This window comes from Garra rufa, chromosome 17, assembly GCF_049309525.1.
Source record: "Garra rufa chromosome 17, GarRuf1.0, whole genome shotgun sequence".
Taxonomy (NCBI): domain Eukaryota; kingdom Metazoa; phylum Chordata; class Actinopteri; order Cypriniformes; family Cyprinidae; genus Garra; species Garra rufa.
Window position 1 is genome coordinate 11,251,620 of NC_133377.1, and position 27,795 is coordinate 11,279,414.

General features: G+C 38.4%; 1 protein-coding gene across 2 annotated transcripts in view; it reads left to right on the forward strand.

Moving 5' to 3' along the window:
* The window catches only part of LOC141289472 (protein NLRC3-like), a 30,984-nt gene that overhangs the window by 1,814 nt on the left and 1,375 nt on the right, over window positions 1-27,795 (forward strand). Inside the window, exons 2-13 of one of the 2 annotated variants that reach the window (XM_073821574.1) lie at window positions 6,645-6,752; window positions 7,174-7,275; window positions 9,067-9,174; window positions 9,574-9,640; window positions 13,278-13,488; window positions 13,674-15,435; window positions 21,847-22,020; window positions 22,321-22,494; window positions 23,877-24,050; window positions 24,523-24,696; window positions 25,797-25,970; window positions 27,620-27,793. In XM_073821574.1, coding sequence (XP_073677675.1) covers window positions 6,679-6,752; window positions 7,174-7,275; window positions 9,067-9,174; window positions 9,574-9,640; window positions 13,278-13,488; window positions 13,674-15,435; window positions 21,847-22,020; window positions 22,321-22,494; window positions 23,877-24,050; window positions 24,523-24,696; window positions 25,797-25,970; window positions 27,620-27,793 — 3,368 coding nt within the window. In that variant the 5' untranslated portion in view covers window positions 6,645-6,678. Of the gene's footprint in view, window positions 1-6,620; window positions 6,753-7,173; window positions 7,276-9,066; window positions 9,175-9,573; window positions 9,641-13,277; window positions 13,489-13,673; window positions 15,436-21,846; window positions 22,021-22,320; window positions 22,495-23,876; window positions 24,051-24,522; window positions 24,697-25,796; window positions 25,971-27,619; window positions 27,794-27,795 lie in introns of those variants that run through there. The other variant, XM_073821575.1, reaches the window with a different exon arrangement.

Below are 27,795 nucleotides of genomic sequence, written 5' to 3' on the forward strand. Positions count from 1 at the left end.
CCCGGGGCTATTGTGTTTTCCAGTCGGGCTACCAAAATGTGTCACTGCCCGACGGGCTATCATAAAGTTGACGGCTCCTGCATGTCCTTAAAAACCCCTCAATTTAGTTGTATCAAATTTAAGGCCATAAAAAGTTTTAAATATGTTAAATAGTATAAGAAAATTCTTAATTATAATTTAGGAGGTCTTACATTTGGGGACGGAAAGACGAGAATCGCGATAGGGCTGGATTAAACTTCAAAAGGCAATGATGTCATTGAATAAATATGCACGCTGCACGTTTCAATGTCAAAACGCGGACTGATTTCTTTATATGAATTTATCTGAGGGGAACCGACTGTCCATTGCACAGGACTAAGACCATTGCAGTAAAAGAGAACGCGGACGCTGTTTTTTGTTTGTTTGTTTTTACCGCTGCCGCACACACCTGAGGCGAGCACGCGCACAGAGAGAGAGAGAGAGAGAGGCGCAATTCAGACGATTCACAGATTGATTCCTCTTTAACTTAACTTTGTTATGTGTGTTTCCATTCAAAGAGATGTTTAAATACCCGTTTTGGTATTCTGGTAAACACAGTCGGTTATGTCTTCAGTGAACCGAAACAGCTGAGAAAGAGATGCGTGCCAGTATTCGGTTCGTGCATTTGGCCTTAAAGAGACAGCATCCTATAAATACCTGCATTGAGAAGCACTAGTTATTTTGCAATAAATTATTAAATGTCTGCACCTGAATACTAGTGTTATTGATTTTATTAGTAACTTTATGTTGTATTCATCTACACTTGTCATTTGTGTAATTGTTGTTTTGTGACTTTATTAGTTCAGCTAGTAGTTTTTGCTGTGGATTAGAAGTACTTAAAGCATTCAGTAATTATTAAAAAACAAACTTTTTTGGTTTTGTTTGTTTTTTGCTAATCCGAAAAATTGATTCCAATCCTACTCATTCTGTTCATTTTACTTGTGCAGCTCTTAAAATGGGTAATAAATTGCCTTACATTTATATTTAAAAATTCTGCAGATACACTAAATAGTGAAATAAAATTCATTCCTTGATATTTGTTTGTATTTGTGTATTGAAAACATTTTTCATTGACATTTACCCCAAGTTTCACAGACAAGGCTTAAAACTAGTCCTAGATTAAATGTAAATCTGAGCTGTTTCAACTGAAAGAAACTTGGACTGACTGATCTTAAAATATATCAGTGCCTTTGTTTTGTCTCCAGATGCACACCAGTAGGCCTATCGTTTCTTTTCTAAGTCACGGTTATAAAAATTACTTAAATGTCCTAATCCTGGTTTAGGCTAAACCAAAACCGGGCCTTAGACTCCTATCTGATTTTCTATATTAAAAAGAAAAAAATATATGTATATTTTTTTTTTATTTGGGCTAGTTAAATTATTTTCGGCCTACCAAAATCTGAAGAATACCTGCCCGAAGGGCTACCAGAGATTTTGAAATTTTGCGAGCCCTGCCTAACCAATTCACTTTTTGGTGTCTTAACAAGATTCAGACTGGAAAACATTGCTTTGATGACAGATGTCCAAGCTGTGTTTCATCAAGTAAGAGAGTCAGAAAGACACGTGAATTTTCTTCGCTTTCTCTGGTGGCCGGAGGGAGATGTGACACGAAGCCCATTGGAACACAGAATTAAGGTACACATCTTTGGAGCTGTCTCGTCTCCGAGTTGTGCAAGCTATGCTTTAAAGAAAACTGCAACAGATAACAAGGATGACTTTCAAGTCGAAGTGATTGAGACTATCTACAACAACTTTTACGTGGATGATTGTCTGAAGTCCTTGCCTTCAGAAGAGGAAGCTGTAAAATTGGCTACAGATCTGACCGAAGTATGCTCAAAAGGAGGTTTTCAGTTGCTCAAATGGACAAGCAACAGTCAGGCTGTGTTATCACCTGTTCCTGAAGCCAAGCGATCGAAACCAACTAGACAGCTGCACTTAGAACAAGATAGCTTACCCTTGGAGATGGCACTTGGATTGAATTGGTGTGTTGAAAGTGACACTTTCACATTTAAACATGCAGTGGAAAAGTATCCGCATACCAGACGTGGAATTCTATCAGTTGTCAGTTCCATCTACGATCCGTTGGGGTTCTTATCACCAGTCAACTTGCAGCCAAAGTTGCTTTTGCAAGAAATGTGTAAAAGAAAGATGTCTTGGGATGAGCCTATAATCCCACACATTCATGCAACAATGGACTGGATGGCTGTTGGAGTTGGAGAAAGTATCACAGATTAAAGTAAGCCGCTGTATCAAGCCAGAAGGGTTTGGAAGACTGGCCAGTGCACAACTTTATCATTTTGCAGATGCCAGTAGCTATGGTTATGGCATCAGTATTTAAGGCTGACAAATCAAGATGACAAGGTGCATGTGACATTAATGTTGGGCAAGGCCAGGGTTGCACCGTTAAAACAAACTACCATCCCACGTCTTGAATTTACAGCTGCTGTGCTGGCTGTTAAAGTCGACAGGATGTTGAAGGAGCTGTTGTTGCACTTGGAGGAGTCATGCTTCTGGAAAGACAGTCAAACTGTGTTGAAATATACAGGTATCAACAATGAGACGAAAAGATTCCATACTTTTGTTGTTAACAGAGTGGCTGCAGTAAGGGAAGCAACAAATCTCAGTCAGTGGAGGTACATCAGCTCTAAGAACAATCCTGCTGATGAAGCCTCCAGATGCTTGAGTGTGGATGGCTTTTTTGCATGCAAAAGGTGGTTGGAGGGTCCTGACTTTTTGCAAAGACTAGAAATGTATTGGCCAAGATCGTTTGAGACACAGTCCATCTCTTTGGATGACCCAGAGGTCAAAAGAGACATCTTGGTGAATGTCATTTCACATGTTGAAGATGCAACCACTAAGCTAATGAATTATTTTTTTTCAGTGGTCTAAGCTCAAGATCTCTGTTGCTTGGTTGCTGAAGTTCAAATCCATTCTGTTGGAACTGAGTAAAAAGAGGAAGGAGGTTATGGTTTCCTTAGGCCTATCTGTGGATCTGAAGAAGGTAGAGGAGAAGATGAGAGAAATCAGAACTGCAATTGTTAAGCAACCACTTTCTGTAAATGATCTCCACAGGGCTGAAGATGCCATTGTCTGTTTTAGTCAGCAAGAAACATATAAAGAAGAGATTTCAATGTTGAGAGCTGGAGCATCTGGTGTAAAGAAAGCAAGTGACATTTACAGATTGGATCCTGTATTGAAGGACGGTTTGTTGAGAGTAGCTGGAAGGCTCAGTCATGCAGCTATGCCTGAGGAGCTTAAACATCCTGTGATTCTCTCTAAAGGTCAGCATGTATCCAATCTTATTTTGTGGTCCATACACCAACAGCTTGGACATGCTGGGAGAAATCATATGCTTTGAACCTTGTGAAGAAAGTATTGGATTACGAATGCCAATTCTGCTTGTCGGAGGATAATATCTGAGTGTGTGGTCTGTAGAAGGCATCGCAGATAGCCGAATGAGCAGAAGATGGCCGACATGCCCAACGAAAGAGTATCTCCAGATCTGCCGCCTTTTACAAATGTGGGGGTGGATTATTTTGGACCAATTGAGGTCAAGAGAGGACGTGCTATGGCCAAAAGGTATGGGGTTATCTTTACCTGTATGGCCAGTAGAGCTGTGCATTTGAAGGTGGCATATTCTTTAAGCACAGATTCTTGTATAAATGCTATTAGAAGATTTGTTTGTCGCAGATGTCAAATCCAAAGCCTAAGATCAGACAATGGTACAAATTTGTTGGAGCAGCACGAGAGTTGAAAGAAACCTTGGCAGCCTTTGATCACAGTAACGCCTGTTTCACACATACTCCGTATGCAGTTCGTGTGCGTTACGTATGCGGTGCAGAAGCAGCACGGGCTCGTTTTGCTTTCACACAGGACACGTTTGCAGTCCATTCCTGATCCGCGGCTGTTTACCACAAACACACCATTTATCCGTTATTTTGATTTCAAAGACAAGCGTGCTTTTTCAACATTGTGATTCTCTTTTATTACAGTACAGTAATACAATCGTTCATAGACATATTCACATTTAAACTCAATAAATTAAAGGTATTATTCAATGCACTTGACTTCTAGATTTATATATTAAGTTGCTAAAGCAAGTTGCAACACATTTTAAACAGCATAGGTATAGCTTCCTTTTCTTAGAAAAATTGGGCTATCACAAATATTTTAAATTAAAACTTACCACAGACAGAAACAGTCGGCTCTCGTGCCTTTCTTTCGCATTAAATCTTTATTAAAAACAAGAACTTTTCTACCTCGACAAGTGCATTTATTATGTTGCCTTGTTTATTTAAAACTGCACTTTTCCTTATTTTAAACCTAGCCAAAAACCCACGTGTTAACTGTGAAACACAGTAGACTTCATTTATATGCATTTATGGTACATTTTCGTGTCAATCCATGTTCATTTTTACAGCGAACAATGCGCTGTCACTTTAATTCAGCGCATGCAGCACAGCAAAAAATAGACTCTGTGCCGAAACGATCGCTGCACTGCTGCAAACGCACTGCTTCTGGAACGCACTGCCGGACAGCAACCGCGTGCAGTGTGAACGCTCTAATCCGTTAACATGGGTGCGGAAGAAAATACGCAACACATACGCACTGCAGACGGAGTATGTGTGAAACAGGCGTAAGATTCATGGTGGCGTTTGGGAACGTCTCATCAAGATATTTAAACGAGTCCTGCATTCAGTTCTGCAGCAACAGTCATTGGATGATGAAAGCCTTCTTACCATCTTATGTGAAATTGAAGCCATTCTCAATGACCGTCCTATAACCAATGTTTCTGATGACATTAATGATCTGGAAGCTCTTACACCCAATCACATCCTTTTACTGAAAGCAAAATCTGTTCTAGCCCCTGGACTTTTTGAAGAAAGTGATCTTTACGTTAGAAGACAATGGAGGCAAGTTCAATATCTTTTGGATTTGTTCTGGAAACGGTGGATCAGGGAGTACCTACCACTGTTACAAGAACGGCAAAAGTGGACAAAGCCTAGAAGAAGTTTTGTGACAGGAGACATTGTCTTTGTCATAGATCACAATACTCCTCGAGGATCATGGGTCATGGGAAGAGTAATAAGGACTTACCCAGACAAGAAAGGATTTGTTCCGTACAGTTGAAGACTAAGACAGGGCAGGTGGAGCGCCCTATCTCCAAGCTTTTCCTGTTACAAGAAGCTGTGTAACGTTCATAATTCCATGTTGGAAAAAATATAAGATTTGAAGAATCTGGTTGGTCGTGGTCGGCAGGATAGGGTGGTGGAGATCATACGATTTTTGTTGCTAAACACTAGTTTGCTGGTGGTGGACGAGCTCAAATTACAATCCAAGTTCACGTATCATCTGAAATTTAAACAATATTTTGAAAACTGCAGTGTTATGTCTGTAACATTCTGAGGCATTGTAATGTTTCAGCCATTGAAAAGCGACTAAAAACATCTCTAGTCAGGTCAAAGAACAACACTGAGATCAAAGTTGATTCTATCACAACATTTATTAACCTTAAGATCTTTCAGAAAGAACTGAAGTAGTGTGTGTAGTTTCATCTGAAACACAAGATAGAAGAAACCAGTGATAAAAGTGATATTTAAGATGCAGTATTTTTATACTGTATAATATTAACATTTGGCAACATGGCCACCAGAAAGTGTCTCTCAGCAGAAACTGACTTGAAGATAATGAAAAGGTGAGAGAATGTTAAGTTAATTGATTGATCATGAAAAAACCCCAGCTGCATATAAATGTAATTATGTAATATGTTCAGTTTATAATTATGATTAAGGTTGGGATTTTATCTGAATAATGTGTGCCTAAACTTTTTTGCGTCTACCTTTTAGTTGTAGAAATAGTCTATATTTCTTAAGATAAACGAGCTCAACGCGCTGCAACTTAAAAACACACACACGAAAATAGAAAAATCACCAGCAAATTAAGAAAACATCTTCATCAGTTTGACAACACGTCCTGCAAATGCTCACAACACAACCAAATGTAGAAACGCGCATGCAAACACTCGCAAAATACAGAAACGTGAAGAAAATACGCACAACGCAACCAAATACAGAAAAGCAGCGAAAATAGATCACAACGTAAATGTTTCAAGTGGCTCAACCCCAACCATATTAACCATCATTTTAATAAAAGTATAGTTCTTTACAGCATTTGTATAACCACATTTGTACAAATACCATGGTTAATTTGTGGTTACATGTTGTGAAAGGAAATTAGTCAGCTTACATAACATTTACCAGTTAACTGTATTTTGTCAGTTACTAATTAGTCAGGCTAGTAATATCCAAAGGGTTAAGGAATTGTATTATTAGGGTGTTAAAACAGAACAAACAAAAAAAAAAAAAAAAACACACGTACCGTCACTTGTTGCGGTTTCCTTAAATTCTGTTGTCTGTAGTCTACCACGTATTTGCTTTGCATTTCTGTATTTGGTTGTGTTGCGAGTATCCGCAGCCCGTTTATGTATTTAATTACATTTTGAGTATTTGCAGAACACGGGCTGTTTTTTTTATTTTTTTATTTTTTTGCAGCACGTTGAGCTCTGTTGGCTACCGTAGAAGGTTAGGTGGAAGGAAGCGATTTAGTAAAAACTTGTTTGTGTTTAGTCTGATTCAAAGTGAACCTCCGGAGCCTAGACGCATGTCTCTGAAGAGTACTGCATCAATGTGTGACCCACCGCTGTTGAGTGAGAAAGACTCTCTTGCTGATGTAAGGTGAGTACCATATAGAGCAGCTCCAACCTCAATCAAACACACCTGAACAAGCTAATCAAGGTCTAAAGATTTCTTGAAAGGCAGGTATATAGGCAGGTGAGTGGTTATCAAGGTGGAAGCAAAACTCTGCTGGGCTGTGGCTCTCCAGGACCAAAGTTGGCCATCCATGGTTTATAGGATTAAATACATTTTAATCTCTTTTTCTTTTTCTCTTTTTAAACTTAATCACATATACAGTATATGAAAATATATATGAATATATGTTAAGTTACAATGATTATTCAGGTTAAAATTTGATATAAATACTAGCATAGCCTGTTATTTTATCTTTTAAAATGAAGAAATCATCCTTAGGAAGAAGAAAAAGGGGTTTAGGGGAAACTTAAAGAAAAAACTTTTTTAAACCATGTTTGTGTTTTAGTCTGTCTCAGAAAGAATCTCCTGAACCTAGATGTTTGTCAATGAAGAGTGAAGCATCCATGGGTGATCCACCTGAAATAAAAGACTCCTTTGCTGACGTAAGGTGAGAACAGTTGTGGATGAAATCTGGTAATCTGATTTTTTTTTTTTTCACCTGAGCTGGAGTAGTGTGACACTGGTCATGTTAGATTCACATGCACATTTAAGCACTTTACGCATAAATAGCAAGCATAAATGTTATGCATACAATTTATCCAACAACAAGTCCAAGTGGATTTTAATGTAACTTCTGTCCATCCATCCATCCATCCATCCATTCACCCTCACACCCATTTACACTCATACCTACAAACAAAATTAGTGTGTCCAATTATATAATGATTTAAAGGAGTAGTTCACTTTCAGAACAAAAATGTACAGACAATGTACTCACCCCCTTGTCATCCAAGATGTTCATGTCTTTCTTTAGGAAATTATGTTTTTTGAGTAAAACATTTCAGGATTTCTCTCCATATTATCAACTTCTATGGTGCCCCCGAGTTTGAACTTCCAAAATGCAGCTTCAAATGGCTCTAAACAATCACAGTCGAGGAAAGGAAGGTCTTATCTAGCAAAACGATCTGTTGTTTTCTAAAAAAAAATTACAATTTATATACTTTTTAACCTCAAATGCTCATCTTGTCTAGCTCTGTGTGTACTCTGTGTAGAGATTAAAAAGTATATAAATTGTAAATGTTTTAGAAAATAACCAATCTTTTCGCTAGATAAGATTTAGAGCCCTTTGAAGCTGCATTTGGAAGTTCAAACTTGGGGGCACCATATTAGAAGTCCATTATATGGAGAGAAATCCTGAAATGTTTTCCTCAAAAAACATTTCTTTACGACAGAAAAAAGAAAGACAAGACCATCTTGGATGACAAGGGGGTGAGTACATTTTCTGTAAATTTTTGTTCTGAAAGTGAACTACTCCCTTAATACTGAAAAGTTTAGGTGTAGTTCATTATTGCAGTGATTAACATTTTTCTTGCATGTTGTATGTTTGGAAACTATTTTTTTAACCTTAACTGATGCAGTGCATTGCTTTTCATTTCTTAAGCAACCATGTTGGAAGAAGAACCCATGCATATGACAGGATGACAGTACCAAGATTCACCAGGATCAGTTTGTGAAATAGTGGGTTAGCGAGCATAAGGAATCATTTTCATGTATGAATTGGCCATCACAGAGTCCTGAGCTTAACCCAATTGTAAATCTGTGGGATGTTACATAATGTTGTTAAAACAATGCCAAAATGAATGCACAATATAATCAGTGCTATACATCCAACAAAATATTAGAATGTGCAACTTTTTTGGACAGGCAGTGTAAAGTAGACTCCAACATATCCCTAAGACTTTCAATAGGGTTAAGGTCAGGACTCTGTGGTGGCTAATCTTTCACAAATTGAGCTTGACAAATTTTGTATTGTCATCCTGTAATATGTACATGTGTACATTTTCCTGTGTGGTGAGAAACTAAAACCAATGCACACAGCATCATTAAGTGTTTAAAAAATTGTTGCCAAACATACAACATGCAAAATAAATAAATAAATAAAAAATCACTGCAATAATGATTCAGTTTTGAAAGCTTATATATTTGCTTATTTAAATCCAGACCGTTTTTTTTTTTTTTTTGGCCAGGCAGTATATACATATGTACATGTACTGCAAGTATACTGCAAAGTAATATTGAATAACATGATCTTACACGACATATAATTCTGTAATAATATAAGTTACAATGATTATTCAGGTTAGACTTTAATCTAAATGTCTATCTAAATATGGTCTGTTTTTTTTCCTTTACCTGTAGAACTTGTAAAGAACACTTTTCAATTGTGTTTTTGTGTTAGTCTGATTCAGGGAAGACCTCCCGAACCCAGCTGTTTGTCTATGAAGAGTGAAGCATCAATGGATTACCCACCAAGAATAAATGAGATGGACTCTCCTGTTGATGTGAGGTGAGGACAGTTTAGAGCAGGGTGGTCCAACTCCTAGAGATCCAACTTCCTTTAAAAGTGTTTAGAATTTAGCTTCACCCCTAATCCCTTAATATCATTTTAGTAGTTCAAAGAGTTGAGCATGGTGCTAGCAACGCCACCATAATTCCCAGGGATTCCTAAGGAATACATGAACTGGTAAAATTTATTTCTATAATGCAATATAAATTACTTTGGATAAAAAGTGTCTGCCAAATGTGTATATGTAATTAACTACACATTAACCAACTAATTAAACTTACAATTTTTTTTTAAATCCAGGCAGACTGTTAAATGTTTCCATTTATTTTCTCTAGTAATATAAATACAAATATATATTGTTCTTAAACATGTAACAACCAATGTTTCAACAATCATCAGAAACAAGGATGAATCACTGTCAGAATCAAACTCCACTGGAGAGAAGCATTTGGACTCGATTTTAAAGGTAAGAGGTTTTTTTTGTATGTCTCTCTAACTGAACATTATGGAACAGTGGTTCTCAACCATGTTCCTATCCACCTTTTTCTTCAACACAGAAATAAGCCCATGGATGAGACTTCTGGTTCAGAAAAATAGCAACGTGCAGTAAACTGTAAAACTGTTTGCACTAAAAAGCAGTGTTCATAATTAAAATAATACATTAAAAATAATATGGTATGACACACTGATTTACAATATCAAGCAGCAAACAAGATGTTTTGTATAGCTAAAAATAGCTGGACACACATGAGACCGGAAGCCAGACCAATAAAATTTACAAATGGGCATGCCTACTTTTACAGTAAAAAAACAGGTGGATAGCCCCCAACACTGCACATTTTGCATGTCTCCTTTGTCTGACCCATTTCAGGTCTTGGAGTCTCTATTAATGAGCCAATGACCTAGAACAGTAATCTGTTCAGGGGTGATCAATCCTGTTCCTGGATGGCTAATGTCCTGCAGAGTTTAGCTTTAACCCCAATTTAACTCTCCTGAATAAAGTCTTACTAGGCATACTAGAAACTTCCAGGCAGGTGTGTTGAGGCAAGTTGGAGCTAAACTCTGCAGGACAGTTGCCTTCTAGGACAGAGTTTGGACACCCCTGAATCTGGAGATGTAAAAGTGACGTGACTTGTGGCCAAATTTGGTGTCTTTATGGTTATTGGTCTCCCTATTATGAGAGTATTGTTCTAGTACTCTGACAAAGAAGTGATCGATCTATAATTTTATTGGTAGGTTTATTTTAACAGTGAGAGACGGAATAACAACAAAAAAGTCCAGAAAAGGGCATTTCAAAAAAGTCAAAAATTGATTTGCATTTTAATGAGTGTAATAAGTACTTGACCCCTTCACAAAACATGACTTAACAAAACCGATGTTGGCAATCACAGAGGTCAGACGTTTCTGCTAGTTGGCTACTAGGTTTGCACACATATCAGGAGGAATTTTGTCCCACTTCTCTTTGCAGATCCTCTGCAAGTCATTAAGGTTTCAAAGCTGATGTTTGGCAACGCCAACTTTCAGCTCCCTCTGAGTCCCTCCCTAGATTTTCTATGGGTGCTATGGAGTGGCTAGGCCACTCCAGGACCTTAATGTGTTCTTCTTGAGCCACTCATTTGTTGACTTAGCCATGTGTTTTGGGTCATTGTCATGCTGGAATACCCATCCACGACTCATTTTTAATGCCTCCGTTTCAATACATGGCCCTGTCCATAGTCCCTTTGATGCGGTGCAGTTGTCCTGTCCCCTTAGCAGAAAAACACCACCAAAGCATAATGTTTTCACCTCCATGTTTGTTGTCATAGGCAATATTCTTCCTCCTCCAAACACAGCGAGTTGAATTGATGCCAAAGAGCTTGTTTTTGGTCTCATCTGACCACAACACTTTTACTCAGTTCTCCTCTGAATCATTCAGATGTTCATTGGCAAACTTCAGACGGGCATGTGCATGGCATGTTATGGAGCAAAGGGACCTTGCAGGCGCTGCAGGATTTCAGTCCTTCACGGCGTAATGTGTTACAAACTGTTTTCTTGGTGACTATGGTCCCAGCTGCCTTGAGATCACTGACAAGATCCTCCCGTGTAGTTTTGGGCTGATTCCTCACCGTTTTCATGATCATTAAAACTCTGAGGCGAAATCTTGCATGGAGCCCCAGGAAAGCTCTTTGGTCTTGGCCATGGTGAAAAATTTGGAATCTGAATGATTAATTGCTTCTGTGGGTAGCTGTCTTTTATACAGGTAACAAGCTGAAATACCTGTGAGCCAGAAATCTTGTATGTATTTCACTCATTAAAATGCTAATCAGTCTATAACTTTTTAAAAATGTGTTTTTCTGGATTTTTTTTTTTTGTGTGTGTATTCGGTCTCTCACAGTTAAAATAAACCTACCATTAAAGGTCCCATATTGTACACATTTCTGGAGGTTTATTTTAGTTGTTGATGTCCTTAAGAATATATATCTGCGGTATAAGTGCCAAAATCCATCTCAATATATTTTTACAGCTCCTTTTTTAGGAGCTCTGTCAAGAACAGGTGGATTTTGGCCCATCTAATTAATATTCATGAGCCTTTCTTCTGATTGGCCTGTTGTTTTCTGAGTGACGCACATCCAAGCCAACCACAAGTAACTATGGTCATGTATGCTGTAGCCTAGCCCAGCTAGCCCAGAGCCTAGCCTGCTGTGGCTTGGTGATACTCAACAGGATATTTCAGAATGATCATTAATGTTTTTTTCTTTTTCAAACACTGAATGCAGTAAGCTACATAACTGTTGCTTTAGTAAAGCCCCTTTCACAATGCGCGCTGATTCCGGAAAATTACGGGAACGAGCGCTGTGTGAACAAAAGCCAGAACCAAATGCCATTAAGGCAGTGTTGTTGTGATGATGCACTTTACCCTGCGACTCTTCACGACGGAAAAAATACGTGCAAAGTGGAATGAAGCAGGTTACATCTCACATCCAAATGTCACATGTCTTTATGGGTTGTGTGTAAAGCACGCACAGATTCCGGAAAACAACTGTGAATGAACCTAATTAAGCAATTCCGTAACAAATCGTGGGACACATTATCCGTGTATTTTCCGGAATGGCTGTGTGAAAGAGGCTGAAGCTGACGTGCCACTGGTCTCTTATATTAACCTTGTTCGGAAGCCTGTGTAATGATGTAGCTTTGACATCTATAGACTGAACAGGGTTTTCTCTACTTGTTTTCGTGTTGTTGTTGCTTAGCAATGGCATGGACGCGAAGTTGTCGAGGTTTCACAAAAGGAGGGTGGGACGGTGGTTGCTGCTCTGGGTGGTGACTGAAGGCGGTGACTGAGTAGATCGGATGTCATATTTTTACGGAAGTTACAGGGGCTTGTGAAAAGGAATGGCTACTTTATTCAGGCTGTGTGCAGTTTGCTGTGGACTGACTGTTTTGAAACTTATATGGTAGTTACATAACCCCTAGACCTCAGTTATCATGAAAAAATCCAGGAAATTTCGATTTTGACAATATGGGACCTTTAAAATTATAGACTGATCATTTCTTTGTCAGTTTGCAAATGTACAAAATCAACAAGGGATCATATATTTTTTATATATATATATATATATGCCTCGAGGATCCCTAAAAGGATCAAAGCACCTTATTGAGATCTTCTGGCTAACACGTGTTACAACCACCTGGCTCAGGGTGAAGCAACATTACAAAGTAAGGGGTGGACACACACAAACTGAATTTAACAAATAATCATTTAATTAGAAATAAATCAAATTAATACAAAAATTAAGTAGAATTAGAAGAAAGAAAACAACAAAAAGAAACAATCCAGGACTGAAGAGGGAAGACAAACGGTGCCAAAGTCCAGAGCTCTCTCTGCTCTCTGAATCCCAGTCTTTTAAGCCCAATTGCCAATCATAGGTAACACTCCACACCTGTATTCGAGTCATAAAATCATGAAACACCACCTAGTGGACAAATGCGGAAAGGGCACTGCGGCCGTAACACATAAAAACAGTTGATGCTGCTGTTTGAGCCTTTACAGAAGATTTTTTTTTTTTTTATGATTCAGAAGGTTCATTGTTTGAATGCTCTCTTTTATTCAATACCAATTTCAGGAGCTTGAACACAAAATCATCTCTCTGATAAAGAAGGAGATGAAGAGGATCAAGGGAGTTCTGACCCCAGATTACTCTGCATGCTCTGAGAGAGAGGAGGAGGAGGAGATGGATGAAGGTGAAAGCAGAGTCAGACAGGGACTTCTACAGATCACCCTGAATGTCCTGAGGAAGATGAACAAGATGAACCTTGCTAACATACTACAGACTAGTAAGAGCACGGAGTCATATTACCATGACATAAATGTAATAATAATTTGGGAGATTTTAGGATTTAAAGAATTTATCACTATAAATGAGATACAGCAATTATTTATACATGGCTGTTGATGAGAGAAGAGTCTAGAACAGTAAAATCAGATATTTATTTTGATTCTCATTTCATCTGCTCCTTAGGACTGGCCCCTTTTTATTTGAAAAAACACAAATCTAGACTAAAGGAGAAATTTCAGAGAATTCATGAAGGGATATCAAATCAGGGTGGCTCCACATCTCTGCCTGAGATCTACACAGAGCTGTACATCACAGAAGGAGGGAATGGAGAGGTCAATAATGAACATGAGGTGAGACAGATTGAGACACACTCTAGGAGACCAGAGACAGAGCAAACACCAATCAAATGCAATGACATATTTAAGCATTTACCTAGACAAAACAAACCCATCAGAACTGTGCTGACTAAAGGAGTTGCTGGAATTGGAAAAACAGTTTCAGTGCAGAAGTTTATTCTGGACTGGGCTGAAGGAAAAGCAAATCAGGAACTCCACTTCATATTTCCTCTTCCTTTTAGAGAGCTGAATTTAATAAAGGAGAGGAATCTCAGTTTGATGAACCTGATTCATCGTTTTTTCACACATACAAATAAATTGAGATCAACAAACATTGATGATTTTACAGTCTTGTTTATCTTTGATGGCCTGGATGAGTATCGACCTTCTCTTGATTTCCTAAACAATCCGAGCTTGTCTGATGTAACAGAATCAGCCTCAGTGAATGTGCTACTGACAAACCTCATCAAGGGGAATCTGCTTCCTTCTGCTCTCCTCTGGATCACCTCTCGACCAGCAGCAGCCAGTCAGATCCCTCCTGAGTGTGTGGACCTGGTTACAGATGTACGAGGGTTCAATGATCCTCAGAAGGATGAGTATTTCAGGAAGAAGATAAAGGATCAGAGTCTTGCCAGTAAAATCATTGCACACATCAAATCATCAAGAAGCCTATACATTATGTGTCACATCCCAGTCTTCTGCTGGATTTCAGCCTCTGTTCTAGAGGAAATGATTGCTGAAGCAGAGAGTGCAGAGGTCCCCAAGACTCTCACTCAAATGTTCACACACTTCCTGATCTTTCAGCTCAAATTAAAATCCCTGAAGTACGATGGGAAATGTGATGTTGATCTTAAACAGGCTAGAAGTAATATCCTGTCACTGGGAAAACTGGCTTTTCAACAGCTGAAAAAAGGGAACCTGATCTTCTACGAGGAGGATCTGAGAGAGTGTGGAATTGATGTCAGAGATGCATCAGTGTATTCAGGTGTTTGTACTCAGATCTTCAGAGAGGAGTTTGGGCTGTACCTAGGGAAGGTGTACAGCTTCGTACATCTGAGCATTCAGGAGTTTCTTGCTGCTTTATATGTGTTTCTTTGCTTTTTCAAAAAAACAGGACTTCTTAGCATGTTCAGATCATCTTTGACTGATTTACTGAAGAGTGAAGTGGACAAGGCCTTACAGAGTGAGAATGGTCACCTCGATCTTTTCCTCAGATTCCTTTTGGGCCTCTCACTGGAGTCCAGTCACACTCTCTTACATGGTCTATTGAAAAAGACAAGAAGCAGATCTCACAATGAACAGGAAATAGTTGAGTACATAAAGATGAAGATCAGGGAGAATTCCTCTTCAGAGAAATCCATCAATCTGTTCCACTGCCTGAATGAGTTGAATGATGATTCTCTAGTGCAAGAAGTCCAAAAATACCTGAACACAACTGGTGACAGTCGACTCTCTGGGTTTAAACTGTCTTCTTCTCAGTGGTCAGCTCTGGCGTTTGTGCTACTGAACTCAGAGGAGAAGCTGGATGAGTTTAAACTGAGTAAATATTTTAAATCAGAGGAATGTTTACTGAGGCTGCTTCCAGTAATAAAAGCATCTACAAAAGCTGAGTAAGTATTTTACAGTGTTGAATATTGTACTGCATTGACCAGTGGTTTATAATCCTGGTTCCGTTTGCCCATTTTCTATGTCTCCCTTATCTGATACACTCAGCTCTCTCCTAACGAGTTGATGATCAGGTGTGTTGACATTTACATTTACATTTATTCATTTAGCCGACACTTTTATCCAAAGCGACTTACAATTGGGAATACAACAAGTGATTCATCCTAAGGAGGCAGATCAACATAGGAAGTGCTCAAAAATACCATATATCAGGCGTTGTTAGAAGAGTGCAGGCTAGAAGGAGAAGATCAAGAAAGAGAGGAAAAACAGGCTAGAAGGGAGGATCAAGAAGAGAGGAGAATTTTTTTTTTTTTTTTTTTTTTTTTTTTTTTTTTAATTGAGTCACATAGTGTCGAAAAAGATGGGTTTTCAGCAGTCGTTTGAAAGCTGTTAAGGAGTCTGCATTCCGGATAGGGGTGGGAAGATCATTCCACCAGGCAGGGACATTGAACGAGAATGTTCTGGACAGTGATTTAATACCACTCTGTGGTGGTACAATGAGGCGTCTTTCACTAGAGGATCTCAGTCTTCTGGAAGGAGTGTAGATGTGTAGTAGTGAATGGAGGTAGGCAGGTGATGATCCGGTGGCGGTCCTATATGCCAGCATCAGTGTCTTGAATTTGATGCGTGCTGTAACCGGTAGCCAGTGTAGTGATATGAAGAGAGGTGTGACATGGGCCTTTTTGGGCTCATTGAAGACCAGTCGTGCTGCTGCATTCTGAATCATTTGTAGAGGTTTGATTGTACATGCTGGAAGACCAGCTAAAAGAGCATTGCAGTAGTCCAGCCTGGAAATGACCAGGGCCTGGAAATGACCAGGGCCTGGACGAGGAGTTGTGTAGCATGCTCTGTTAGGAAGGGCCTGATCTTTCTGATGTTGTGCAATGCAAACCTGCAAGATCGAGCAATTTTAGCTATGTGGTCTTTAAAAGTCAATTGGTCGTCAAAGATTACACCCAGATTTCTGGCTGAAGTCGATGGGGTAATTGTTGATCAACCTAACTGGATGGAGAAGTCATGCTGTAGAGATGGAGTGGCAGGAAAGATAAGGAGTTCCGTCTTTGCTAGATTGAGCTGTAGATGGTGTTCCTTCATCCATGCAGAGATATCCGCCAGGCAACCTGAGACCCGTGCAGCTACCGATGGATCGTCTGGTTTGAATGAAAGATAGAGTTGTGTGTCATCAGCATAGCAATGGTAGGAGAAGCCATGTGCCTGTATGATGGGGGCCAGAGATGTAGTGTATATGGAGAAGAGGAGAGGTCCAAGAACAGATCCCTGAGGAACCCCAGTGTCCAGTTGATGAGTTTTGGATACCTCCCCTCCCCAGGCCACTCTGAAAGACCTACCAGAGAGGTAGGATTTGAACCAGCGAAGTGAAGTCCCTGTGATGCCCAGCGTTGAGAGGGTGGACAGGAGGATCTGGTGATTCACAGTGTCAAAAGCTGCAGATAGGTCCAGCAAGATGAGTACTGATGATTTGGAATCAGCTTTTGCCATCCGCAAGGCTTCAGTGACAAACAGTAGCGCAGTCTCAGTTGAATGGCCACTTCTGAACCCTGATTGGTTAGAGTCCAGTAGATTGTTCTGTGAGAGGAATAAGGATAGCTGGTTGAAAACAGCCCGTTCCAGTGTTTTTGCTATGAATGGAAGGAGAGAGACAGGTCTGTATTTGTCAATGAGTGAAGAGTTAAGTGTAGGTTTTTTGAGCAGTGGGGTTACCCGGGCCTGCTTAAATGTAGTGGGGAAAGTGCCTGTGAGAAGAGATGTGTTGATGATGTGTGTGAGTGCCGGTAGGATTGTAGGAGAGATTGCTTGGAGAAGGTGTGAGGGGATAGGATCTAAAGGACATGTCGTCGGATGGCTGGAGAGGAAAAGTTTGGTTACTTCTGCCTCCGAGTAAGGACAGAAGGAGAAGAGGGGAGTTCCAGCCGTGAGTGTGGTCAATTTTAGTTCCTGTATGTGTGGAGCTGAGAACTTATTACTGATCGATGTAGTTTTGTCTGTAAAAAATGAGGCGAAGTCATCAGCTGTTATAGAAGTTGTGGGAGGTGGTGGAGGGGGACAAAGCAGTGTATTAAATGTTTTGTAAAGGTTGCGTGCGTCCGGAGAATTGTTGATCCTGTTGTAGATTTGGCTGTATGTACTTGGGTAGCGAAAGATGAGAGCATAGGCCGATACATACTGAGGTCGGATGGATCCTTAGATTTGTACCATTTTCTCTCGGCTGCCCCAAGTTTGGACCGATGCTCACGAAGAACATCGGATAACCAAGGGGTTGTCGGAGCAGCTTGTGCTGGCCTGGAGGAGAGAGGGCATATATCATCTAGACAGGAGGTAAGAGTGGAGCACAAGGTGTCAGTTGCTGCATTAGTGTCCAGGGATGAGAAGTGAATTGGAGAGGGAAGGGAGGAGGATACTAAAGAAGAAAGATTGGAGGGTGAGAGAGAGCGTAGGTTTCTTCTAAAAGTAACAGGTAGAAGGGTTGGGGGTGCACAAGTAGCAAGATGTAGGTCAAATGTAATGAAGAAGTGATCAGAGATGTGTAGGGGTTTGACCGCAATGTTGTCTGAAATACAATTTCGCGTGTAAATGAGATCAAGTTGGTTGCCAGACTTATGAGTGTTTGTAGTGATAACGCGTTGTAGATCAAATGAAGCTTGAAGTGAATGGAAGTCAGCAGCATATGTCAAGGTGAATGTTGAGGTCCCCAAAGACTAGAAGTGGGCTGCCATCCTCTGGAAAAGAGGACAGCAGCCCATCAAGTAGATGCCAAGTTGACTAGGAGGGCGGTAGATTACCACAATGTGGAGTTTGATAGGAGATGTTACAGTGATTGTATGAGATTCGAATGAACTATAATTGCATAGAGGAGAATGGGTTGAGTATTTCCAGTTGTTAGAAATAAGAAGTCCCGTACTCCCACCCCTTCCAGTGTGACGAGGGGTGTGAGAGAAGGAAAAGTTATTAGAAAGAGCAGCTGGGGTTGCAGAGTCTTCTGGACGAATCCAGGTCTCAGTCAAACCTAGAATGCTCAGGCCAGATTGCAAAGAAAATGCTGAAATGAAGTCAGCTTTGTTGACAGCTGACTGACAGTTCCAGAGTCCAACCGTGAAAGAGAAAGGTTCAGTGGAAGAGGTGTCGATAGGACGCAGATTAAAAAGAGTCCGCTGACGTGTGCGTGTGATGTTGGAGCGATGTGTAGAGAGCACCGGAATGAATTGGAAACACATGATAGAGGAGGACAGAAAGAAGAGTGAGATAAAGGAAAGGAGTACTTAAGTGCGTTGTCGGTGTCATTGCTCGGTCAAAGTCGCACAGGAAAAGTCGCAGGTCTTTACTCTCGTCGGTCATCACGCGAGGAGGCTGAACGCTTCCGCTGACGCTTCAGCTGGTCTGACACAGTTAAATAGACAACCAAACAATGCTTCACTGATAAAAGCTAGGGACGCCTCCTAGGCTCAGTCAGCCGCAAATGTATCGCCCGCACGCAAAATGGCTCAATGGAAACTCAAAAAGCAACAGCTTCGCACTTGTAATAGCTCCAGAAGGGAACGATATGAAATAACAAAAGCTTCCCTTGGCCGTACGCTCAGTTATCAATTTTAATGATTGCAATAAAAACTAGAATTTAAAGCAAAAACAATAGCAGGGCAAAAAACAGAAGAAACACTCCTTTTCTAACAGTGAATAGATGTAAATAAAGCAAACGAATAATTAAATAGAACAACAGAGTGCTTTTAGAAGCAGGTCAATATTAATATTAACGAATAAGTAGGTAAATTGAAATGACAGAGTGCTTTTAGCAGCAGCTTAATATTAATACTAACGAATAAGTAAGTAAATAGAAACAACAAAGTGCTTTTAGTAGCAGCTCAATATTAATATTAACGAATAAGTAAGTAAATAGAAACAACAGAGTGCGTTTAGTAGCAGCTCAATATTAATATTAACGAATAAGTAAGTAAATCGAAACGACAGAGTGCTTTAGGCAGCAGCTTAATATTAATACTAAGGAATAAGTAATTAAACAGAAACGACAAAGTGCTTTTAGCGGCAACTCTAAGTAACGATCGCCTATCGAAATAGTATTAAAGTAGACACTTAACGCGCCGTCGTTCTTTCTCGTCTGAGGACTGAACTCACTTGAACTCATTTGGCATGTTTCCCTTGAATAAGGGAAACATGCCAAATGTGCAGAGTAGGGGGTCACTAGGACCAGTAATAAGAGCCACTGGCCAAGACAAATTTCCAGAAACAGAAAAAAATTGTCTGACCTGTAACAATAACCCTAATAGAAAACATGGACATTCGTTTGAGCTTGTGCATTTTTTTTGTTACTCAAATTTACTCTATTTAATGTTCCCTACTAATATAGTGCTATGTGCATGTTAATCACTTTCCCAATTTCCCAGTTTATCTTAAAACTCCCATTTGCTCAATCTTTGTGGGTCCAGTTGGAGTGAATGGAATAAATTGCATTAATTGATTGCTTTTTGTAAGATGTTGTTTATTACAGCTTGGTAAAAGTTACAAATATTTCAATATTATGCTGTTATCTATGGAAGGATATTCTGGACTATTTTCAAAAGAAATTGCAAATTGTATTTGCAATTGCTTTTTCCATATGTGGATGCATAAATTGTGCCATAATCCAAATGCAACTGCAAGTATTGCATTATCGTTTGCGTTTTCGCTTTTGCAGATACACTAATTTCAAATGGAAAAGCAAAGTCCATTTGTAGCTGTATTTCCTATGACTTAAGAATAATGACCCTGTCATATTTAAATAGCAATCTCAATTTCCACGTCAGCTTTTTCACTTTCTCTGCGATGCGAATGTAGCCTGTCGAAACTCAAACACAACCGCAATTCATTTTGCATTTGAATTTCCAACGCATTACACAGAAACCTGCCAATCAGTTTCAGGGATGGGTCTATACTGTGGGGCGTGACACTGCCGCTGTCAGTAAGAGAATAATGTAGACTGTGTGACTCACGCACTTAACGGCAGAACGATAATTACCTCCACGATAAAACTAATGCTGTGTTTAATAAAAACATGTCATAAATATAGTTCTGCGGTTAAGTGCTTGTCAAGTTGATCTGGCTGACAGTGTCACTTGAGGTGCCACAACAGTGGCATGTTTAGCAGTGACACTGACACAATCCATCGGCATGTCGCACAAACAAATACAAATTAATTCCAAAATGTAAATAATGCTATGTTTGACAGAAACGTATCATCAATGAAATATCGTTCTGTCATTAAGTGCGTGAGTCACACAGTCTACGTTATTTTTCGACTGCGCAGTGTCACGCACCACAGTATAGACCAGGGGTGCCCAATCCTGTTCCAGGAGATCTACTATCCTACAGTTCAGCTCCAACCCTGATTAAACACACCTGAACCAGCTAATTAATCTCTTAGGTAGCACTTGATAATTACAGACAGCTGAATTGGAGCAGGGCTGGAACTAAAGTCTGCAGGTAAGTAGATCTCCAGGAACAGGATTGGGCACCCCTGGTATAGACCCACCCCTGACTCTGATTGACAGGATTTCCGTGTAATGCGTCTGAAACTCAAATGCAAAATGATTTGCGATTGCGTTTGAGTTTCGGAAGGCTACATTCGCGACGCGGAGAAAGTGGAAAAAGCTGACGTGGAAATTGAGATTGCTATTGAAATATGACAGGGTCATTACTCGTACTCCTAAACTAGATGGATAATAGAATGGGTTTAAATTTGTTAGTAACTAGTCAAAGTTTACTTAATACTTTAAAATGTATACTTTTTAAATCAGGGATGTGCCTGAATCTGAATACTGTGTTCTGAAAGAAAATGTTGTGTACTACGGAACCCCTTAAGGGAATGAAGACAAGATGGGAGGGAAAAATATACTTCAGTGCTTTATCTCAAAAATATATCATTGGTGATTATATTGTATATAAACTGTGGGTATTAGGGAGCCATTATTAATATGTAGGGCATTGAAATCGCTTTTGAATGCACGCTTGCTTTTTACTCTCACTTTCAAGATTTGTGATCACACGTATGTGTATACTATGTAGCGGCAGTACTTACCACTCATTTTACAAGATATGTTTGTCATGGTTCTCAGAATCTGCAAATCATTTGCCACCATCTTATCAGTCATCTCTTCTTACTCTCTTAATTTACTACTATGTAACAGGCTACCGCTAACAAGTGGCTTTTCTTGTAGTATGCGTTATTCATTTTCATGCGTTTCCGAAAATGGATTCACGTTATGGGCACACACCTAAAAATTTTTAATACTAATATTTTATACTGTCTACATATATGAGTTTAAAAATGCTTATGTTATCATTTCCAGTCTGAGACACTGTAATCTCATGGAGAAAAGCTGTTCAGCCCTGGCCTCAGTTCTCAGCTCAAATAGCTCAAATCTGAATGAGCTAAACCTGAGTTACAACAATTTGCTGGATTCAGGAGCAAAGCTACTCTCATCGGGACTAATGATTCCTCAGTGTAAACTGACGACATTACAGTAAGAAATAATGAGACCATTTTAAAAGAGAATATACTATGTTCACTGTTTTAGATGTACCTGTTCTCCTGCTCGCTAATGCATGTCATACAGTCATTAAGCAGTACATAACTCAATGAAAAGTAATCCTGTTGTTACATGAAAATATCTGAAACATCTGTGTATTTAATTATCAGTTATAAATTATGCAAAAACAGTGCAAGCATTATTATGAAAAGCAGAACGTTTCCAATCACATATTTAATATGCAAGCTAGACCTGGTTCCATTAATATAAGAAGATTTTCCCTCATTTGTACAGGTTGGAATACTGCAATATTGGAGAAAAAGGTTGTTCTGCTCTGATGTCAGCTCTGAGATCAAACCCCTCACACCTGAAAGAACTGAATCTGAACTATAATAATCTAGGAGACTCAGGAGTGAATCTACTCACTGATCTACTGCAGGATTCACATTGTAAACTGGAGAAAATGCTGTGAGTGTTAATATTTAGTATATTGAGTTATTGAATTGTTTGAGTGGTTGAAATGTTTATTCCAAAATGTTTTGAATTTTTTACACAAGTTCTGTCTTGCCATTAAAATAAAGTAATACAGAATTTTGATGGTTAAGACAAAACACATCAAAACACATTATAGGATTTCTTAAGAGGGACTGAAAAGAAAAATGTATTCAACCAGTGAAACCCCTTTGGCATCCAAATAGAGCTGAACTTACACTTACACAAAATCAGATTATTTTTCGGGAAAAAACTGACACAGATCACATATTGTTGCATATTTGTAAACACAAAAATCAGAATGAGATTTGTCTGTTCTGAGCCAGTTACAAATGTGGCTTTAATTTAGAAAAATGTCTGATAACCGAACATCTGACCTACATCTAAACACATACATACACATTCATTCATGTGGCAGGTAGCTTTTCTTAATGTTGTATTATAACACTTGCCTTTTTGCACTAGGACAGAAACTCACAGCATCTTTTATTGTGGCAGAAATGTTATAAAACCTCTTTCTCTTTTTTTATTTTTTTTATTTGTACAAATAAAAGTAATCTAACTTTAATAAACAGAAAAATATACAGTACAGACTAAAAGTTTGGACACGAATGAGAAGGCGTGTCCAAACTTTTGGTCTGTACTGTATGTGCCAAATGCCCCTCGACCGTCTACAAACGATCACAAAACACATTTTAAAAACGTATAGTGGCAAATACAAACATTTCTCTTACCTTTACACATCGAAGTTATGTCCTGACGATGAAAACTTGAAACGCTTGTGTCAGAAGATTAACTGCTCATGAAGTGACGCAAGCAGCAATGTGATTGGCTGATATTTAACACATATTGTGTTAGACACATTGTGTTGAATATTTTCTTTTTCTTTTTTAACACACATTTAACACAAAATGTGCTAAAATAGACATGACACAAACAATGTGTTAAAAATTAACATCCTTTTTGAGAGTGTATCAGTTTTAATTATCACTGCCATTCAAAATACTGTGTCACTCAACGATCATCAATGGAACTATTTTAGTTTGGCTGGGATAAATGTTAACACGGTCACTGGATATGATTTGTGTCCTATGAGTGAATGTAATATCTGTTCACCTGTTCAGTGATGGCTCCTTTCTTTATTAGTCAATGAAATTTCATTCTGCAACAGGATTGGTACATTCAAGCTAGTTCTAAGAGAAGGTTTAAAGTCACTTGGTAACATTTGAATAACATATATAAAGTAAATATATACATTAATATAAATTAATTAAAAATACACACACAGACAGAAATACAATAATTATTGTACTCAACAAAATGACAAATATGCACGTTTTGTCTCTTTTTCACTATAGGCTGTCTAACTGCAGTATTGGAGAGGAAGGTTGTTCTGCTCTGGCTTTAGCCCTGAAATCAAACCCCTCACACCTGAGAGAACTAGATTTTAATGATAATTATCCAGGACAAACGGGAATGAAGCTGCTTTCTGATCTACTGCAGGATCCACACTGTCAGCTGAAGAAACTAAAGTGAGTAATATTGATTACAACAAAAGTTTACATCTTTAGATTCATTGTTATGTTCTTTTGTATTTACATTTTTTAAGAAGACTCAGCCTCCTTTGTCTGTTACCATGTGGAAACTGTTGGTTCTTGTATGGTCACAGCTAAGAATTATGAGCCAAAGTTTAGAAAGAAAAAAAAGCCACTGTCACCTAAAATTCATCCAGTGTAGGGAACATGCTGTCCATTCCCATATTATAAATTACCATGTTGCATAGGTTACACTACATGCTAATAAAGAAATGCAATTACATAAGCCTATATACACTGTTCTCTGCCCTTTCAGTCCTTTGCCATACAACATGACAAATTGCCACAAATCAGGACCTATGAGTGTTCACCAAAATACACCCACCCTAACACGACACCAGTCTACAGGATTCTGTGTGCTTGTTCTTTGCTGAGTTTTTTTTTTTTTTTTTTTTTATTCTTTCTTCAGGATGTATAACTGTAGTATTGGAGAGGAAGGTTGTGCTGCTCTGACTTCAGCTCTGAAAACAAATCCCTCACACCTGAGAGAATTGGATCTAAGCTATAACGAACTAGGAGACTCAGGAATGAAGCTGCTCTCTGGTCTACTGCAGGATGCACACTGTAAACTGGAGACATTACAGTGAGTTATGTTAGCATATTTTTTTAATCTTGGTGTGAAATTATTTCTTTGCTCTCCTCATTCTAGTTTTGTTTATAAATATAAATCTTTTAAAATACACAAATTAATGTTTTTTGAAGGTTAAGACTACACCCATTAGCACTGTGTGATATTGTAGAATATCTGACCTGGAACTGACCAGAAAAAAAGGTGGTCACACTTTATATTAGGTGGCCTTAACTACTAAGTACTTACATCATAAAATAAGTACAATGTACTTATGGTGGTCATATTGTATTGCAAAACACTTTTGCCTCTATTAAGGTGGGATACGGGTAAGGTTAGGGACAGGTTTGGGGATATGGTAGGTTTAAGGGTGTGTTAAGGTGTAAGGGATTGGTCAACAGTTTAACTATAAATGTAATTGCAGATGTAATTACATATAGGTATTTTTAAAATTTCAGTAAAATGTAAAAACATGTATGTACACAATAAGTGCACTGTAACAAATTATTAATTTAAATGTAAGTACATAGTAGTTAAGGCAACCTAATGTAAAGTGGGACCAAAAAGTGTTAGGAGACGGTCTGTACTGCTGCTTAGTCCCCACATTTTCATACCAACTTACCATTTATGTAAGGACCAGATGCCCACTTCTGATAAGTTTGTTTTGCATTTAGTTTTCATTCGTTTTCCGCTCACTGGTGAAATGGAGTTGTGTGAAGTTTGCTTCAGGAAGGCGTGTTAAGGGCTGGTTTTAGAGTAGTGCTGATCTGATAGTGTAAACACAGCTTGAATTTGGCCGTGAAGCTTGGGGTCTGAAACTATTAGCCCCGTCCAGCTTGTTGTTAGCCCTGGTTCGCACTGGCCTGACATTGGAAAAAGCAGCTATTGACACAACCTTCAGTTTAATATGATAGTGTCAACAGGACTCTTTGTGTTTGTTAACTGCCAGCTTGTATCTTACTGTAAAAAAAAAAAAAAAAAAAAAAAACAATATTTGTGATTTGAACACTGCAATTGTTTGTGAGCTGAAATGTTAATTGTTATTATTTAGTCAATCTCTAATGTTGTCAATCCACAGGCTAGCATCCACATCTTCATTTGTGTTCTCTTTACAGGCTGGAACACTGTTGGATTGGAGAGGAAGGTTGTTCATCTCTGGCTTCAGCTCTGAGATTAAACCCCTCACACATCAGAGAACTTGATCTGAGCTGTAATAAACTAGGAGATTCAGGTGTGAAGCTGCTCTCTGATCTACTGCAGGATCCACAGTGTAAACTGAAAAAACTACTGTAAGTGTTATCTCAGTATGAAATTGATATATTGTGACAGAGTGTTAGTAAATCTGGGGTTCTGAGTTTTCAGATTGCTTTGCGAGGGAGGATTTAATTTGACTGTAATTTGAGCAGTTAAGTGTTAATTAAAATGTGAGTTGTTGAATATCAATGCAGTGCTCCAGAATTTGGTGAAATGGTTGCACTGTGGTGTCATTACAAAGTTGGCCAACTTTATAAAAAAAAAAAAAAAAAAAGAAATTTGGTCACACTTTAAATTAGGTGGCTTTAACTAATATGTACTTACATCAAAAAATAAGTACAATGTACTTAATGTGGTGATATTGCATTGCAAATCACTTTTGTTTCTATTAAGGTGGGATATGGGTAAGGTTAGGGACAGGTTTGGTGATATGGGTAGGTTTAAGGGAGGGTTAGGGTGTAAGGGATGGGTCAACAGTGGTAAATACAGAAATTAATTACAAATGTAATTACATATAGATTAAAAAAAATATAAGTACAATGTAAAAACATGTACACTGTACCAAATTATTAATTTAATTTAGGCCACCTAAAGTGGGACCTTTTTTATTTTCATTTTTATGGTATCTCGAAAACATTAAATGGCAAATTCTCTAAAAGTCTAATAAAACAGAACTACAATTTAAACCAGGCAGCATAGACATTTTACCAGTTCAACTTAATAGACTGCAACAGTCTATTAAGACAGCTTTTTTATCGTATTACATTGTTTTCCAGTGCTTTCATTACTTAAAGTACACATTAAACTACTTTTTGTCCATTTTTAAATACTTTTTTGCTTTGAATAAAAGTTTGTAATGTTGTGATTCACCACAAAGACAAACAATGCTGTTTTTATTCCAAATGACATTCATTATGTAATACAGACAGATCATGCAACACTATTATTAAATGGTCTTGCGAGTCCAGTCAGAAGAGTTTGAATTTACCACAGAATTCTGTTACAAAAAGATATGTATAGTGATTACATACGTGTAGTGAGTGAATTAATGTAAAGCCAGATAAAACAATGCTGACAGGCACAACAGCATGGAAAATGAGAGAAACACTGTGCAAGTAATGAACAAGGCTTTCCGGTCTGCAAATCACTGTAGTATTTTGGCAGAAATGTGGTATTTAATTATTGAATGTTATTATATTATTGATGTTTCATCTTAACAAAAATACAACAGTAAATACAGTAGTAATATTGTGTCCCTCATGCTTATCTTATCATATATAATTACATTTATTCACAAGGGGATATTGGTATTCTCCCACTGTAGCATTTCACAGTAATTTATATTACAAAAGAAAATAACTAAATCGGCACTGACTTTTAGCATTTGACATTTATCATTATAATTGCTACATTCTTAGAAAAAAAAGGTACAGAAGCTGACACTGGAGCTATAACCTTTGAAAGGTAAACGTTAATATATACATTTACTAATATGTACCTTTAATGTACCAATATGCACCCTTTAGAGGTGAGTAATGTACAAAAAAGTCTTTAAAAAAAAAAGTACTGCCCCTGTCAAAGCTTCAGTACCTTTTTTTTTCCTGAAACATGAAAGAAGTCAGTTTTACCTGACAAATTTGTGTCTAAACTTAGGTATTAAGGTTTCCTCTATTCCTCTCTGCAGGTTGGAAAATAGCAGTATTGGACAAGAAGGTTGTGCAGCTCTGGCTTCAGCTCTGAAATTAAACCCCTCACACCTGAGAGAACTGGATCTGGGTAATAATTATCTAGGAGACTCAGGAGTGAAGCCAATCTCTTATCTACTGCAAGATCCAAAATGTAAACTGGAGATACTGCAGT